Source organism: Petromyzon marinus, unplaced genomic scaffold, assembly GCF_048934315.1.
Source record: "Petromyzon marinus isolate PM22_M1 ecotype Great Lakes invasive population unplaced genomic scaffold, UKy_Petmar_22M1.pri1.0 PM_G_Scaffold_26, whole genome shotgun sequence".
Lineage (NCBI taxonomy): Eukaryota > Metazoa > Chordata > Hyperoartia > Petromyzontiformes > Petromyzontidae > Petromyzon > Petromyzon marinus.
In genome coordinates this window covers 2,033,666-2,048,241 of record NW_027422828.1, presented here as the reverse complement: position 1 = coordinate 2,048,241, position 14,576 = coordinate 2,033,666, and the positions used below count along the sequence as shown (strand labels likewise).

General features: G+C 51.7%; 2 protein-coding genes across 2 annotated transcripts in view; both read left to right on the top strand.

Moving 5' to 3' along the window:
• The first annotated feature begins 1,054 nt into the window (after window positions 1-1,054).
• LOC142913450 (protein Wnt-5b-like) lies at window positions 1,055-12,032 on the top strand. Its single transcript, XM_076060981.1, has 7 exons — window positions 1,055-1,217; window positions 2,190-2,298; window positions 3,752-3,990; window positions 4,755-5,086; window positions 6,053-6,169; window positions 7,432-7,741; window positions 11,400-12,032. The coding sequence occupies exons 2-7, from the start codon at window positions 2,213-2,215 to the stop codon at window positions 11,492-11,494; spliced, it is 1,179 nt and encodes a 392-aa protein (XP_075917096.1). The 5' UTR covers window positions 1,055-1,217; window positions 2,190-2,212; the 3' UTR covers window positions 11,495-12,032.
• Window positions 12,033-13,998: 1,966 nt separating this feature from the next.
• Window positions 13,999-14,576, top strand: part of LOC142913469 (uncharacterized) — a 30,685-nt gene continuing 30,107 nt past the window's right edge. Inside the window, exon 1 of the mRNA XM_076061002.1 lies at window positions 13,999-14,493. Within this exon, the coding sequence (XP_075917117.1) occupies window positions 14,000-14,493 (494 nt within the window). The 5' untranslated portion in view covers window position 13,999. The remainder of the gene's footprint in view (window positions 14,494-14,576) is intronic.

Genomic DNA, 14,576 nt, shown 5'->3' with positions numbered 1-14,576 from the left:
ACGTTCTGTTTACGTGACAACCCTCACTGGTTGGCTGTCTCGGGTGGCGGCGGGTTCAACAACACAACATTTACACATTTATGCGATCTGACCCCAAAAAACCTCCGTTATTGATGAATTTGTTAACACATTCGCGGGCTTCCGTTGACTTCTGTTCTTCACCGTATGGCTCTGCCTTGAATAACTCACCCACGAGCGAGGAGGGCCTTTGACAGACCGCGCGGTGTTGTACGGTAGAGCGTAGTGACCCGTGAGAGTGCAGCGATCACTCAACATAGACGTTGGACTTCTTTCGCGCCGTACGTGGCAATCCAAACAATTCCTTACATGGGAAAAAAACCAATGAATAACGATTGAATGATTACCAATCTATTATATAATTACAATACCCGCTCCGCCTCAAATCACCGCACCAGACTGGGTTAAATGATGACGTCACCCTGCTGCTGCTCTATTTAAGACCGGGAGCAAGTGGAGAGGGCTTCACCATTCTGGCAAATCGCCCGTTGATACTGAATGTAATTACCAGCGAAACGTCGTACTACTCAAAAAATGTAAATGATGTTGATTCACTCTTCAATACACCGATTGGCTAAAGCAGTGAACTATTTGTCTTTTTTAAACGTGACACTTTTTTTACTGTTTGGCCGTGTCGGGTGGTGGAGAGTTAAAACACATTAAATAACACGATCTAACCCAAAAACCTTGATTGTGAATAATATTGGTCGCGAAAGCCTACGTGTTAAACTCAACATAAATAATATGTCGAGAAAACCACGTTTACGCATCTGCGTGAACCTGGACACAACGTTGCGGACATAACCCACCCCCCAAGTCTATCACTGTGGCAGTCAGAGTGATGGCGTTGGGGGCAGGGTGTCTCTTGATTGATGAGGAGCGAGGGACGCACGTGGGGAGGGGGGCAGGGCTTTGTGGAAAGTGGCTGCAGGTGTGTGTGGGATGAGATCATCTCGGGAGCACGTGGACTCGTGATGAGCACGCCGTGATGACTAATTTGACAAACAACAAGATCTATAAAAGGGCCCTCCGCTGACACTGCGGGGGTGTGGATTCCACTGCCTGCCTGCCCGCCTACCTGCCCGCCTGCCTGCCTGCCTACCCGCCTGCCTGCCTGCCCCACCTGCCTGCCCTGCCTTCCTGCCTTCCAGCCTACCTACCTGCCTGCCAGGCTGTGTACCTGCCTGTGCACCTGCCAGGTGAGACTGCCGACGACGGGGAAACTCGTCCACGGCCCGTGGAGCACGTCCCGAAGTGTCGCACCGTTTGCAATCGGAATGGCGCCACATTGCGGGCGAGTTTTTTTTCGTCTTCACGCGAAAGGATTTCGCTCCTTAGCCGCTTCGCCCCGAAGGGAGCGAGCGAGTGGTCAAACTTCCGGCCTTAAAAATATAAATCTGATGAACGTAGGTGGAGTCAATTCTTGACCCGATTTCAGTTCCCTCGCTCACGGCCAACGCCAGTGACGATTATCTGAACCGGTCCTGGGCCTCCCCTAGGTATACTCGGCCTCAAATGAGCACACCTGGTGCGATGGGTAGACCTCGCCACAGGGGAGACAAAGGCGGCCGAGCGTGGCGCCGCTACTCGCTAACGGTACTTGCCTCGACGGTCTAAGGCTTGCACGGGGGACCTTTGTCTTTGTGTGTGCGTGTGCAAGTGTTTCACGGTGGGGAGCATGAAACTCCCCGGCCCATCGCGCTCTTCAGACGATACCGGGGAGACTCATCATCCTCACATGCCCTCACCCCCCTCCACCAGCAGCCACGCTCCATTGAGACTACCGTAGTTTCAAGCATGTAACCCGCAGAAATTCAGATAGCCCGCACCTCCATATACCCCGCATGCATTCATAGATTTAACGTCGTTACCGCAGCTTAATTCCATCGTACCCACCAGAGTGACGGCAGTCGAGTTGGTCACGATCACTGTGGCTAGGAGATGTTAACTCCCTCGCCTGGTACGCAAGCGGTCGTGGGTTCGATCCCGCGTACCACGCGAGGTAATGAACATCTCCCAGCCACCATGGTGGTGATGATGATGATGATGAGCGAGACGTGAAAACTCAAAACATACGGCAGCGGGCATCGTCAGGGTCGAACCCACGACCTCTTGTGTACCAGGCGAGGGAGTTAACATCGTCACCACCGGGCCGCTTCTCTTCTGCGCAGCGCCGCTGACCACGAGGATTTCGATGGATCCCCTGCGACGTGTGGACTGGTTCCCGCTGGGGCTCTGCGCCTTGGCACAGCTGTGGGCAGTCGCCAGCGCCTCCTTGTGGTGACCGCAAGCCGCCGCCACTGCCGCTGTCTTCGTCCTCACTGCTGCGATGAGAGCTCACAAGTTTCGACGTCGATTTGAGCAACCTTCTTACCTTGCCTCTATTTTGCACACTCAATACGGTTGTTGTACGGGATTTTTTTTATCGTGTGCGTGTATATACATCACATATACAGTATCTACCGCGGTATATTGGGGCACCATGGTGGCTATGAGATGTTGACGACCTCGGCTGTTATGCAGGAGGTCGTGGGTTCAATCGCGACCTTGACACATGCCGTATATTTGGAGTTGCTATATTTTCCCCGTGGTCGTCTTAAGAATTTTTATTCCGGGGTCCTCCGATTATTTCCTCCACATTTAGAAGCACGCGTTGAGAGTGTTTGCCTACTGCTGTAAGTGTCAGCGTGATGATCGCCAGGTCGCCGCTGAGGAAAGAGTCACTTGGCTCGGCCGGGGTCTTGCGCGCTAAAAGACAATTGCTTGTTTCCCATCCTGCGCCCATGTAGCGTCCTCCTCCGGCGTGCGGCACGCACACGCACAGTCGGAGACGATGCAGTCGCAGGAGGCACCGTCTCTTATTTCCGTTACACCAACTCCGGCCTCTCTCTCTCGACCACGCTGCCGTACAGCCGCGGCCCAGACACGACCCTGAACCGCGTTGCGTCGACCGAGACGACCAACCGCTGTCCGGCCGCACAATTACCGGTGAAGGCGACAATGAGAAGAAGAGTCCATTCCCAGTACCGGCAGCCCGGAGCGCTCTCACCGCTGCTTTTATATTGCCCCTGGCCCCTGGCCTGGTCTGGCCCCGCCCCTGGCCCTGCCCTGGCCCCGCCCCTGGCCCCACCTCCCTTCTCAAACCAACCAGAGGGTTCCAGGGGCCTCCCTCCCTGTGAGGTCTTCCGTGACCCTTGCCCCGGTTCCTCCGCCCTGCCGGCATGCAGCGGCCGTGTGTAGACTCTCGACGGCGTGAGTGCACTCGCTGTCCACAGCAGTTGCCGCCGCTGGACAGCGGTCGGCGCTGTGTCACTACACAACTTCAGAGAAGAATAACTCGTGTGTGTGTGTGTACATCGTGTAATATTCAAATTTACAAACCTGTAGAAATTCCACAGATATTTGCTCTATTTAACTTTTTATCATGTAGCACTTTTTCAGGAGAGGCCTGGCTATCGCACTTTATAGCTCAAGCAAGTGGCCGATATCATCATCACGTGGTGATTTATAGCAGCAGCCAAATCACTCCAAACGCGTAGAGACGTTGATTCTAAACCAGAGGGACCTGGAGATGAATCCACGCAACCACGGGGAGAGACATGCAAACTCAAAACGTACATGCAGCAGCAGGCATTTTTTAAGGGGTTGGGATCGAACCCACAACTGCCTGCGTACCAGGCGAGGTAGTCAACATCCCCCGGCCACCGTGACTTCCGCCCCCATCCCTCTGCAGGTCGCTCGCACTGTGGGCCCCCAACTTTGACCCCTCCGAGTATCGGCCGCTGTGCATTTGGGTGCCGGGGCTGTCTCCCGCACAGCGCAGAATATGCCTGCGGCACCGGGACCACGTGGCGCACGTGGCCGAGGGCGTCCACCTGGCGCTGTCCGAGTGCCGGCACCAGTTCCAGGGCAAACGGTGGAACTGCACCGTGCCTGGCGCGGAGGACGCACTGGACCTCGTGGCCGAGTCGGGTAAGGGGTCAGAGCGAGCCCGCCACATCCACTCGCACCTAAGGTGCCCGACCGCTTCCCCGAGACACGCACACAGAAGCTTTTTTTGGGGGGGAAAGGGGGGGGGGTCGCCCACCTCCCACCCCTACGCGACTCTGCTTCGGAGTTCCCGCGTTCCTCCTCCAGGGGTTTCCCCCTCCCCTACGCGACTCTGCTTCGCAGAGTTCCCGTCCTCGGGCAGCGGGAGATGTCCGCGGGCGGCCCAAGCGGCCGCCCCGTTATCCCGATTGCAACCGCCTTCGCTCTGGGCCAGTGCCAGGCTGCGGCTCGCTCGCTTCACTGCTCCTGACGCTCCTGGCACGCCTCTTGGGGGTCCCGGACGTCCCACCGGCCCTAGTTCGCTCCCCAGGTCGGCCGCTGTAAAAGCAGCGATCGTAATACCCGTCACCTGATCGTTTCCCTGTCCCGAGATCTATTCCGCGGAGTTGGAGACGGCGCTCGGCTCCTACCCGCGGCGACGATCCCCCTGGTCCCCACTCGTGTCGGTCCTTGAGGGTGGGAGCTCTCCCCAGCCGCTCGTGCTGCTGCCGCTTCTGAGCTGCGCGCCCCCACGCCGCCGATTCGGGGGCTCTCCTTTCGCAGGGCCGCGGAGCCCATTGTTCGGTCCCCGGGCAAATCCCGTGAGAGGGGTCTGTCTCTAAATAGGCGACGTTTTCCCTACCACCTGCTTGGCGTGTTCTCCCCCAAAACCCCTTCCCACACCGGTCTGGCCGCACCGTCTCCAGCTGACGGGGCGGGCTTCACGCACGACGCCCCCCTGGGAGTCTCCCCAGGCTCGCGCGAGGCCGCGTTCGTCTCCGCCGTCACCGCTGCCGGAGTGGCCCACGCGGTGGCGCGCGCCTGCCGCCAGGGGGCCCTGCAGGGTGCTTGCTCCTGGGTCGTTCCCCACGCCATGAAGCTACCGCCGGATGCTCGGCGGGGCGGCTCCGGAGACGACGTCGAATACGGATACCAATTCGCCAAGTGGTTCGTGGATGCGGGCGATCACAATCGTGGCAGCGGGCAAGGAGGGGAGTCTTTGGCGATGAATTTGCACAACAACGAGGCCGGCCGGCTGGTGAGTGGGTGAACGGGTGGGTTGTGCATGTGTGTGTATTGTCATTAAAAAAACAAATGTAATGGAAAAAAGTTATTTTATGCGATCAATGCAAATTAGGTTCGGCTTTGTCGGCTCGGGTTGTATTACCAATCGTGATTGATGCAATGATTCTCGCTTTAACTTTCACCGGTTATATTCTTGGTTCTTTCGGTGAAGTCATGTAGAAGGGAAACAATAAAATAATAAAAAAATATGAACATTAAAATTCTCACGACGTTTCGACTGCAACACAAACAATCATCATCAAAATTTGAAGGAAAAAACACAACTTTTTTCAAATTTTCTTGCTGTGGTTTTCACACCTGATGATTGCTTGTGTTGCAGTCGAAACATCGTGAGAATTGAATTGGCTTATATATTTATTTATTATTTCATTTTCCCCTTCTACGTGACTTTACCGAAAGAACCAAGAATATGAATCCCTGCAATCACGAAAGCTTTAAATCAAAATTTTACCGGTTTATGTTTCAAGTACAATAACGTCTGGTCGCAGGATACAGTTCTTACATTTAAGATTATTGTTATGCATGAATCTTGATTTGAAGCTTTCGCGACTGCAGGAATCCACACCCCTTTGGGTTCTTTCGGTAAAGTCATCACGGAGGTAGAAAAAATAAAACGTCCACGCTGCTTTGATCGCAACACCACAAAGCGGTCGTCTTTAGGGCGAAAAAGCATACCCCAGCAGTTGAACTGCTGGAGCAGCGAGAGAGCCGTTACACACAGCAGGAGGTGATGTTTGTGGCGAAGGGCACGCTGGGTCTGAGCTGGAAAGGAATTCCATCCCCGGACGCAGGCACAGGTGCCGTCGTGACGTCACCGCCACTTGTTAGCGAACGGCGGTTGGTAGTGGCGATTATGATGGTGGCGGTGAGTGTGGTGGTGGTGGTGACGATGATGACGGTGGTGGTGGTGGTGCTGCAGGCGGTGTACAATCTGGCGTACATGGGCTGCAAGTGCCACGTGTTATTTGGCACCTGCATGCTGAAAATCTGCTGGCAGCAGCTCGCCGACTTTCGCAGCGTTGGGAACTTTCTGAAGGTGAGCTCACGGCTGCAGGTGATGAGACTGCACCCAGAGGAGGTGAGTGTGGGGTGGGAGTGACGAGGATGAAGCCTTCTAGATTTGAAGTTTCATGACCGCAAGGATCTTTCGGTAAAGTCACGGAGGTAAAGAAAATAAAAAATAAAAATATTTAAAAAATCACGACGTTTCGATTGCAACACAAGCAATCGTCATCAGGTGTGACAACCACAGCAAGAAATTTTGCTGAAGTGGGAAAGAAGCCGGAGTCAAGGGGTTTATACTGGGCATGGTGGGGGTGGGGGAACCATCACGTCACCATACATAGCAGGCGTTACCAAAAAGATTTCCAAAATCTTAAAAACAAGCACAAGATCCAGGTCCGATTCAGTACAGTACACAATCCCTGATCTAATCCCATCTGTGAAGGATGTCATTCCTGACATGCAATACCCTGGAGTTTACAAACTGAGTTGCATTTGTTTCGATTGTTACATTGGGGAAACGAAATGTCATGTCTCAGACCGTATCCGCGAGATTTGAAATACGGCAGGACTAAATTTTCCGCCGTGGCTGATCACTGCTACAACGCCGTGGGCTCCCATGATATTGTTTTCTCCGAGACCAAAGTGCTCTGCAAGCCGTCTGGCTACCATCAAAGATTTGTTCATGAAGCCATCCAGATATACAAACACAGACATAACTTCAACCCAGAGGACAGATACAAACTGAGCAATCATTAAAATGTGTTATTAACCAAGTAAAATTGAACAGTTCATAGTTGTTCCCTCTTATTTACCGGATACTAGTTTATTTTACAGAGTTAATTACATCGTCAGCGCTTGGCAGTGCGGCTATTTTGTTGCGAGTGCCACCATCCGTGTTGGCGGCAATCGTTGTAGATGCGTGGCTCTCTCCCCACTGGCCCCTCTTCCCGCACCTACAGCCCCGCCCACTCCCCCCCCCCCTACCATGGCCAGTATAAACCCCTTGACTCCGGTTTCTCTCCCACTTCAGTAAAATGTTCTTGCTGTGGTTGTCACACCTGATGATGATTGCTTGTGTTGCAATCGAAACGTCGTGATTACATTTTTTTATCTTTTATTTTCTTTACCTACGTGACTTTACCGAAAGAACCAAGAGTGAGGATGAATCCATAGGAGGGTTACAGACGGGGGTGGGGGGTGGGGGAGGGGGGGGTCCCTCACAGCTAAGGGAGCTCCCCGCATTCACTCAACAACCACCACATCCCCTGATGACGACGATTATGGTTGCCGCAGGAAAAGTACGACAGAAGTTCCGCCGTGCAGCTGGTAAGCCACAACGGTGGGGGCAGTGCCGGAGGCGCCAACGGCGGCAGGGGCGGCGCCGCCCGCTGGCCCCGCCGGCGTCTGGAGGCGGTGAACGAGCGGTTGACGGCGCCCACGGCGAGCGACCTGGTTCACGTGAACGCCAGCCCGGAGTATTGCGAGCGCGACAAGACTCACGGCGTCCCCGGCACGGTGGGGCCGCAGTACAGCGTCACCTCGGAGGGGGCCACCGAGGGACGCTCCGTCACGTGCTGTGACAGAGGATACGACACCTCTCAAGGTGCACACCTCACCCCACCCACCCCCCCTCCCCTCCCCGAAAATAAACTAAAACTATTCATTAAAAAGCGGCAACTATTTCATATTACATAAAATCCGTGATCTAATCCCATCTGTGAAGGATGTCATTCCTGACCTGCAATGCCCTGGAGTCTACAAACGAAGTTGCACATGTGGTGATTGTTACGTTGGGTAAACGAAACATCACGTCTCTGACCAGATCCGCGAGCACAAGGCAGATCTGAAACGCTCCAAACATACAACAGCGGTCATTGTCAGAGTTGGGATTGAACCCACGACCCCTGCATATCAGGCGAGATAGTTAACATCTACTAGCCACCGTGATGATGATGAGACGCAGACTCCAAATATGCAGCAGCAGGGGCAGGCATCGAACCCACAACCTCTGCTGTCTCTCTCTACATGTGTGTCACATTTCAGTGAAAGGACATTTTCGGAATTTTTCTAATCTGGTATCGAGCAAAAATGTACAACTCAAACGTAGCAGCATTTATTGTTGAAATTACGGACGGCCGAAACACGGAATTGGGAGCCCGCGATCTGAAACGGAGTCAGCCATTTTGATTCCGCTCAGCCACTCGGCTTTCCACAAATAAACCACGGTAAAAAAAATGATCTCGTCCAGGAGCGTGAACCGTTGGAACAAACTCCGGTCATCTTGGTAGCAACGGCTTTTTGGCTCGGCCATCGAACAAAGGCGGTGGTCACTGCATCATTGCGCAGCGCTCTCGGATGTGCTTCTGTGGCCGTCTGGAATGCTCTTCCGATATTAGAAGGCGCTTAGATTTAAAGCTCTTCTTTAGAAGCACTTTTAGTGTTTGCCCTTCCCCCGCACCTCCTGAGCATGGTTAGCTACGTACGGTGTGAAGAAGTTCAGCACGCACACTATACACTGCAATGCACGACTACACATCACACACTATACCAGTGGTTCTTAACCTTGTTGGAGGTACCAAACCCCACCAGTTTCATATGCGCATTCACCGAACCCCTCTTTAGTGAAAAATAAAATGTGATTTTTTTCAAATTCAAGACATAGATATATTTTTTACTGGTACACAAAATGAGCCGTGCATGAACATTACCTTGTTCAAAGAATAAAACCAACACAATGCATAAACTCACAACAAATTACATACCTGGAAATCAATGTGACTTCTGCTGTTGCCTTTGAGAGATCAGTTCAGATATGCGTGGCTTCACCTTGGCAAGTGCCACTCTCATGTCATTTTCACAGCAAAGTCTGTTCCTTTTCTTCGTTTTTATGTCCAGCATCCTCGAAAAGGATTGCTCACAAAGATATGTTGTAACAAATGGTATAAAAAATCCAGGGCTTTCTTAGCAATAACTGGATACTTGTTCATTTGTCGACACCAAAACGTTGAGAGCGTTGTTGTTCTGAAGAGTTGCTGTTGAACCTGGCTCTGCTGAATTTCAATGATTTCGTCGAGGAATTCATCATTGACATCTGCTGTTTCAACAGCAAACGTGAACGGCTGTCTCACCCATGCTGGATATGACTCTCTTGTAGGGAAATATCCGTCGAGAGACTTTGCAAGCTCATCTAAGTGCGTGGCAATTGTTTGCTTCAGTTCCGTGGATACAGAAATATCTCCGATTCCAGACACATCTTCGATCTTACTTGCACAGTCGTCCAGAAGCGGGAAGTTTGCGAAGTTATTGTTCTCTGTTCGTCGTTTCCATAACGGTAGCTTTTTTTGAAAAGCCTTCAGGTGTTCTTCCGCTTCCATGATATTGACTCCACCACCCTGCATCTGCTGATTGAGATGATTGAGAGCTGCGAATATATCAGCCATGTACGCTAAAATGAGAATGAACTCAGGATTTTTGAAGCAATCTGCATGGCAGTGTTGGTGCTCTTGCAAAAACAGGGCTAATTCCACACGCATGGCAAAAACACGATTCAGCACCTGTCCCCGGGATAACCACCGAATATTAGAATGGAGCAGAAGTACCTCAAATTCAGAGCCCATTTCTTTACACAGCTCACTGAAGATGCGGTGCCTCAGAGCACTTTTTCGCACATAGTTCACACATTCCACCACAGTTTTTAATACTTCTGCCATTTTTGGAGGTAAGTTTTTTGTTGCCAATGCATGCCTGTGCAGAATACAATGCGTCACAATGATGTGTGGTGCATCGGCCTTTACTAGCGCACCAAAACCAGACTTTCTTCCCAGCATGACTGGAGCTCCATCCGTACAAACTGCAGAAACCATATCCCATGAAAGATTGTTGTCTCTGAAGAAGTCATCCACAAGCTTCTTCACATCGGCTGCCTTCGTTGTTGTTGTAAGAGGCTTACAAAATAAAAACTCTTCTTTTATCATGTCGTCTTTCACATAGCGTACAAAAACAGCAAGCTGGCTTAGATCAGAAACGTCTGTGGTTTCGTCGAGTTGAAGGCTGAATTTTGCCGGGCTTGAAATCAGATCCGCGACTACTTGAGCCAAGATGTCTTTACTCATGTCTTCTATTCTGTCACTGATGGTGTCATTTGAAAGGGGAATTTGGGATAATTTACCTTCGGCCGCTGTTCCGAGTATCAGATTCGCCATCTTTAATGCAGCTGGTTTCACAAGTGTTTCACCAATGGTGTGTGGCTTGCCCTGCTTTGCGATCAGGTAAGCAACTTCGTACGATGCTGTCAGGATCGGTTTGTTAACAGGTACAAATCCAAGAGCAGGCAGAGAGGCCCTTTCATCGAATCTGGCTCTCTTCACCCTGAATTCAGCAAGTGTTGTGTTCTTGTATTCCCCGTCTCCATGCAGCTTCAAGAAGTGTTCCTTTAGTTTTGCCGGTGCAAGACTAGAGTTGCTCAACTTGGCGTTGCAAATCATGCAGATAGGACGCTCACTCCCATCACGTTCCGTGATACATGAGAATCCATGTTGTACATATTCGTCCGATCACTTTCTTCTTTTGCCCGACATAGTTAGTATGGATAAAATATTAAAGAAATCACACGACGTACGACAACAACAGTCACATGTTGACTACTGAGTACGCACTAAATTCCCCGCAGCGCTGATTGGCCAAGCAGTGTAGCATGATCATCTGCAGCCAGTGATGGCCAAGCGGGCCGTGTGTGTCATCACAAATTTACACAATAATTCAAGTGTGTCCGGACCTCCGTGGCGGGGGCTCTGCCGAACCCCTGAGATCGACTCACCGAACCCCTGGGGTTCGATCGAACCCAGGTTAAGAACCACTGCACTATACACTACGCTGCATGCTACACTATACAACTATACACCAATCTACACTATTCTACACTACTGTAATGTCCCTCGGAAAACTTGCCTTTGTTCTTTTTTTTATTAGGGCGCATCGTGCAGATAACATACTTTCATATCCTACGGTACTTCGCTATGACCAGCATATACAGCGCTTGGGCTAGGATAGAAACAAATACTTGGGCTAGGATAGAAACAAAAACTTGGGCTAGGACAGCCACCCAAGCAACGCCGGCACGGAGACGGCGGCGTCAACGGCGATCGCAAGATTGCGATGAAAAAAATCTCGCGGTCAAAAAAAAATATCTCGCGGTCAAAACGACGACGCTTCTCGCGTTCGTTTCGCACTCTCGCCCCGTGCTGTTCCCCCCCCCCCCCCAGTCACGGTGGAGAAGCAATGCGGATGCAAGGAACAACTCCACTGGAACGTCGATTGCGAGCTGTGCCCATGGACCGATCAATTCTTGTGCAAGTAGCCTCAAGCCGCAGCCTAGGGGTGGCCTCGGCTGAAATCGGACTCCATCTGGTTTCAGCCCCAGGTCCTGCGGGTGTTTGGTGACCCCCACGAAGTTTGTTTGGGGCACCATGGCATCCAGCATGCCCATCGCTACGAGCCACGTCACACTATACATTACACTACTACAAACGCTACACGTTGATACGCTACACTTCACTACCCTACTATACACTTGTCAACATCCGCACATGGTGAATTTCCACAATGCAGAAGCACCGTTGTTTTTGACCGTCACCACTTGAATGCGGTTAGTGACTAAGTGGCCTTGTTGTTCCTTTTAACTCCGTTCTTGTTAACGCCGCGTTTTGCCAAATGTTAGAAACATTCACTCGGCACACTGAGGGTTCACAGTGTGGTTCGGTGACCCCTACAAAGTTGTTTAGGGAGCCGCCCCTGCAGCATCCGTCATACCCTTCACTGAGCCGCGTTGCACTGTATACACTTCACGCTACACTTGTAGACAACCTTGCCTATAAAAGTAATTTTCTGTGTGTCTATCTGTGTGTGTGGACGTCGGGGATGCGTTCCTGAGTATCGAAACGGCGTTATACCGAAGCGATTGATAGTGTGATGGTGGTGGTGGTAGTGGTAGTAGTAGGTGGTAGTGGTGGTAGTAGTAAGTGGTGATGGTGGTAGTAGGTGGTGGTGGTGGAGGCGAAGGGGCTGAGAGGCGATGGATAACGAGAGAGGACGAACGGTGATGCTGTCAGCGACGTGAGTGTGGGGGTTGAGGCGACGCAAATCGGGTGGCGAGGTTAATAAAGTGACCACCTAATTTGCGAAGCGACGTTAAATCAGAGTATCACTGTAATTTCTGTGCGTTTTGGATCTCGATTAAGTCGGCTGTAGTGTTCATGATGGCGTATAGTGGTGCACTAGTTCTGCATTGATTGCAAATGATAACCAAGGGGGGGGGGGGGGGGGGGAGAGTGGGCGTCATGATGGATACCGTAACGCTCTCCAGCAACGCCTTATCCCACTGGAACAGTTTCATTATCGATAAACTAGAATCGCGCAACATTCACGAGTTTCCCCTCCATCTGTCCACACGCGCAGGGGCGGAGCCATGATTTTGACTTTGGGGGGTTGCTGACTTCAACATTCTGCGATATCCAGTTTATGTTTTCCAATGGGCGCCACAAATGTATGAAACACATTTTATTGGATTTGAACGCGGAGTTTATTATTAGGTCGGAGCCGCTGACGTGGCCGATAAGTTCGAAAGGCTGCCGCTCAAGCAGCCTGCAGGGCAGCACACAGGGTGGCAGCACAAGGTGGCAGCCTGCAGGGCAGCACGAGGTGGTAGCCTGCAGGGCAGCACTAGGTGGCAGCCTGCAGGGCAGCACAAGATGGCAGCACAAGGTGGCAGCCTGCAGCATTTTGCAGCAGCCAGATATCGGGTTATCCCGATTACCGACTTTCCCAAAATTTCAGGGGGGGCTAAGCCCCCCCCCAGCCCCCCCCCCCCCTGTGGCTCTGCCCCTGCACGCGCGTGATGCCTCCCCAAATCGGTACATCAGATGACAGCAAAAATAACAACTGGGTGCGGAGTGTAAATGATGATAATTTAATTATCCAGGAAGTTACACAGAATGAGCAATGCCTGAATCCTTACCCTTGGGGTTCCTCTAGAAATGGCAAAAAGCCACTGAGAGTGGCCACGTGGAGGAGAGGCTGCTACTCTGTACAGAGCTGGACCGGTACCGCCTGGATCTCTGTGGCATTCGGGAGATCCAGTTGACTGGCTCTGACTCCAATCATCATGAGGGGTGCAGAGTCCTCCACTCAGGGCAGGAGAATGCCAAACAACAAGGAGTGGCTCTTATTCTGAAAAAAAGAATCAAGGCGGCGTGGGAAGGTGGCGGCGAGGTGTGGGAAGCTGTAAGCCCCAGGCTACTTTGGGCTCGCCTCCCCATCAACAGGAGGCAGAGAATGGTGGTGGTGGTTGCTTACGCCCCCACCGAAGATGAACATCAGTGGAGGGATGCATGCAAGCCCGTGGATTCAGATTCCTTCTATGACCTCCTGTCACAGGTGTTAGCTAAAAGTGGCCCCTCCTGATAGAGTCATCCTGTTGGGTGACTTCAATGCCCGAGTTGGTGATGATGCTGGCACCTGGTCTGGAGCCATTGGAAGGCATGGGCCAGATCAACTCAATAACAACGGTAGGAGGCTGTTAGACTTCTGTGCAGCCTTTGGGCTTCTCATTTCCAACAGGCTGTTCTGGCATCTGTGCATCCAGACAACATCGTGGATTCAGCTAATGCAGGCCCATGTCCTTGACACCAGAACCTACAGTGCTGCTGACCTCACTGACCATTAGCTTTTCATATGTAAGATCTTATTATATTAATAAGTATAGACGTGTAAGTCACGTGTGCATTCCTCTGTGCCTGACGTGTAGATGGTGTGGATATTCTTTTTTTCTGTCTGCAGCTGACGCTTCCTCTGCAGAATTGTTCTGATGGAGCAAAGGCACTCAGCGCAGCTCGGTACGACAAGTCAACAATGCGACCAGCGTGCATACAGCACGGACCGGACTGGAAATTTGACACGGCACCAGAGAAGTCATACGGGAGAGAAACCCTTCAAATGTACTGTGTGTAACAAGGCATTTGCATGGCCATCAGTTTTTCAGAACCACCAGAGAACACACACGGGAGAGAAACCCTTCAGGTGCACGATGTGCGGGATGGCGTTTGCACAGTCATATAATCTTGTAACACACCAGAGAACACACACGGGAGAGAAACCCTTCAAGTGCAGTGTGTGTGGGAAGGCATTTTCACATTTATCTACTCTTAAAACACACCAGAGAACACACACAGGAGAGAAACCCTTCAAGTGCAGTGTGTGCGTGAAGGCATTTGCACAGTCATCTGATCTTGTAAAACACCAGAGAACACACACGGGAGAGAAACCCTTCAGGTGCACGATGTGCGGGATGGCGTTTGCACAGTCATGTAATCTAGTAACACACCAGAGAACACACACAGGAGAGAAACCCTTCAATTGCAGTGTGTGTGGGAAGACATTTTCAG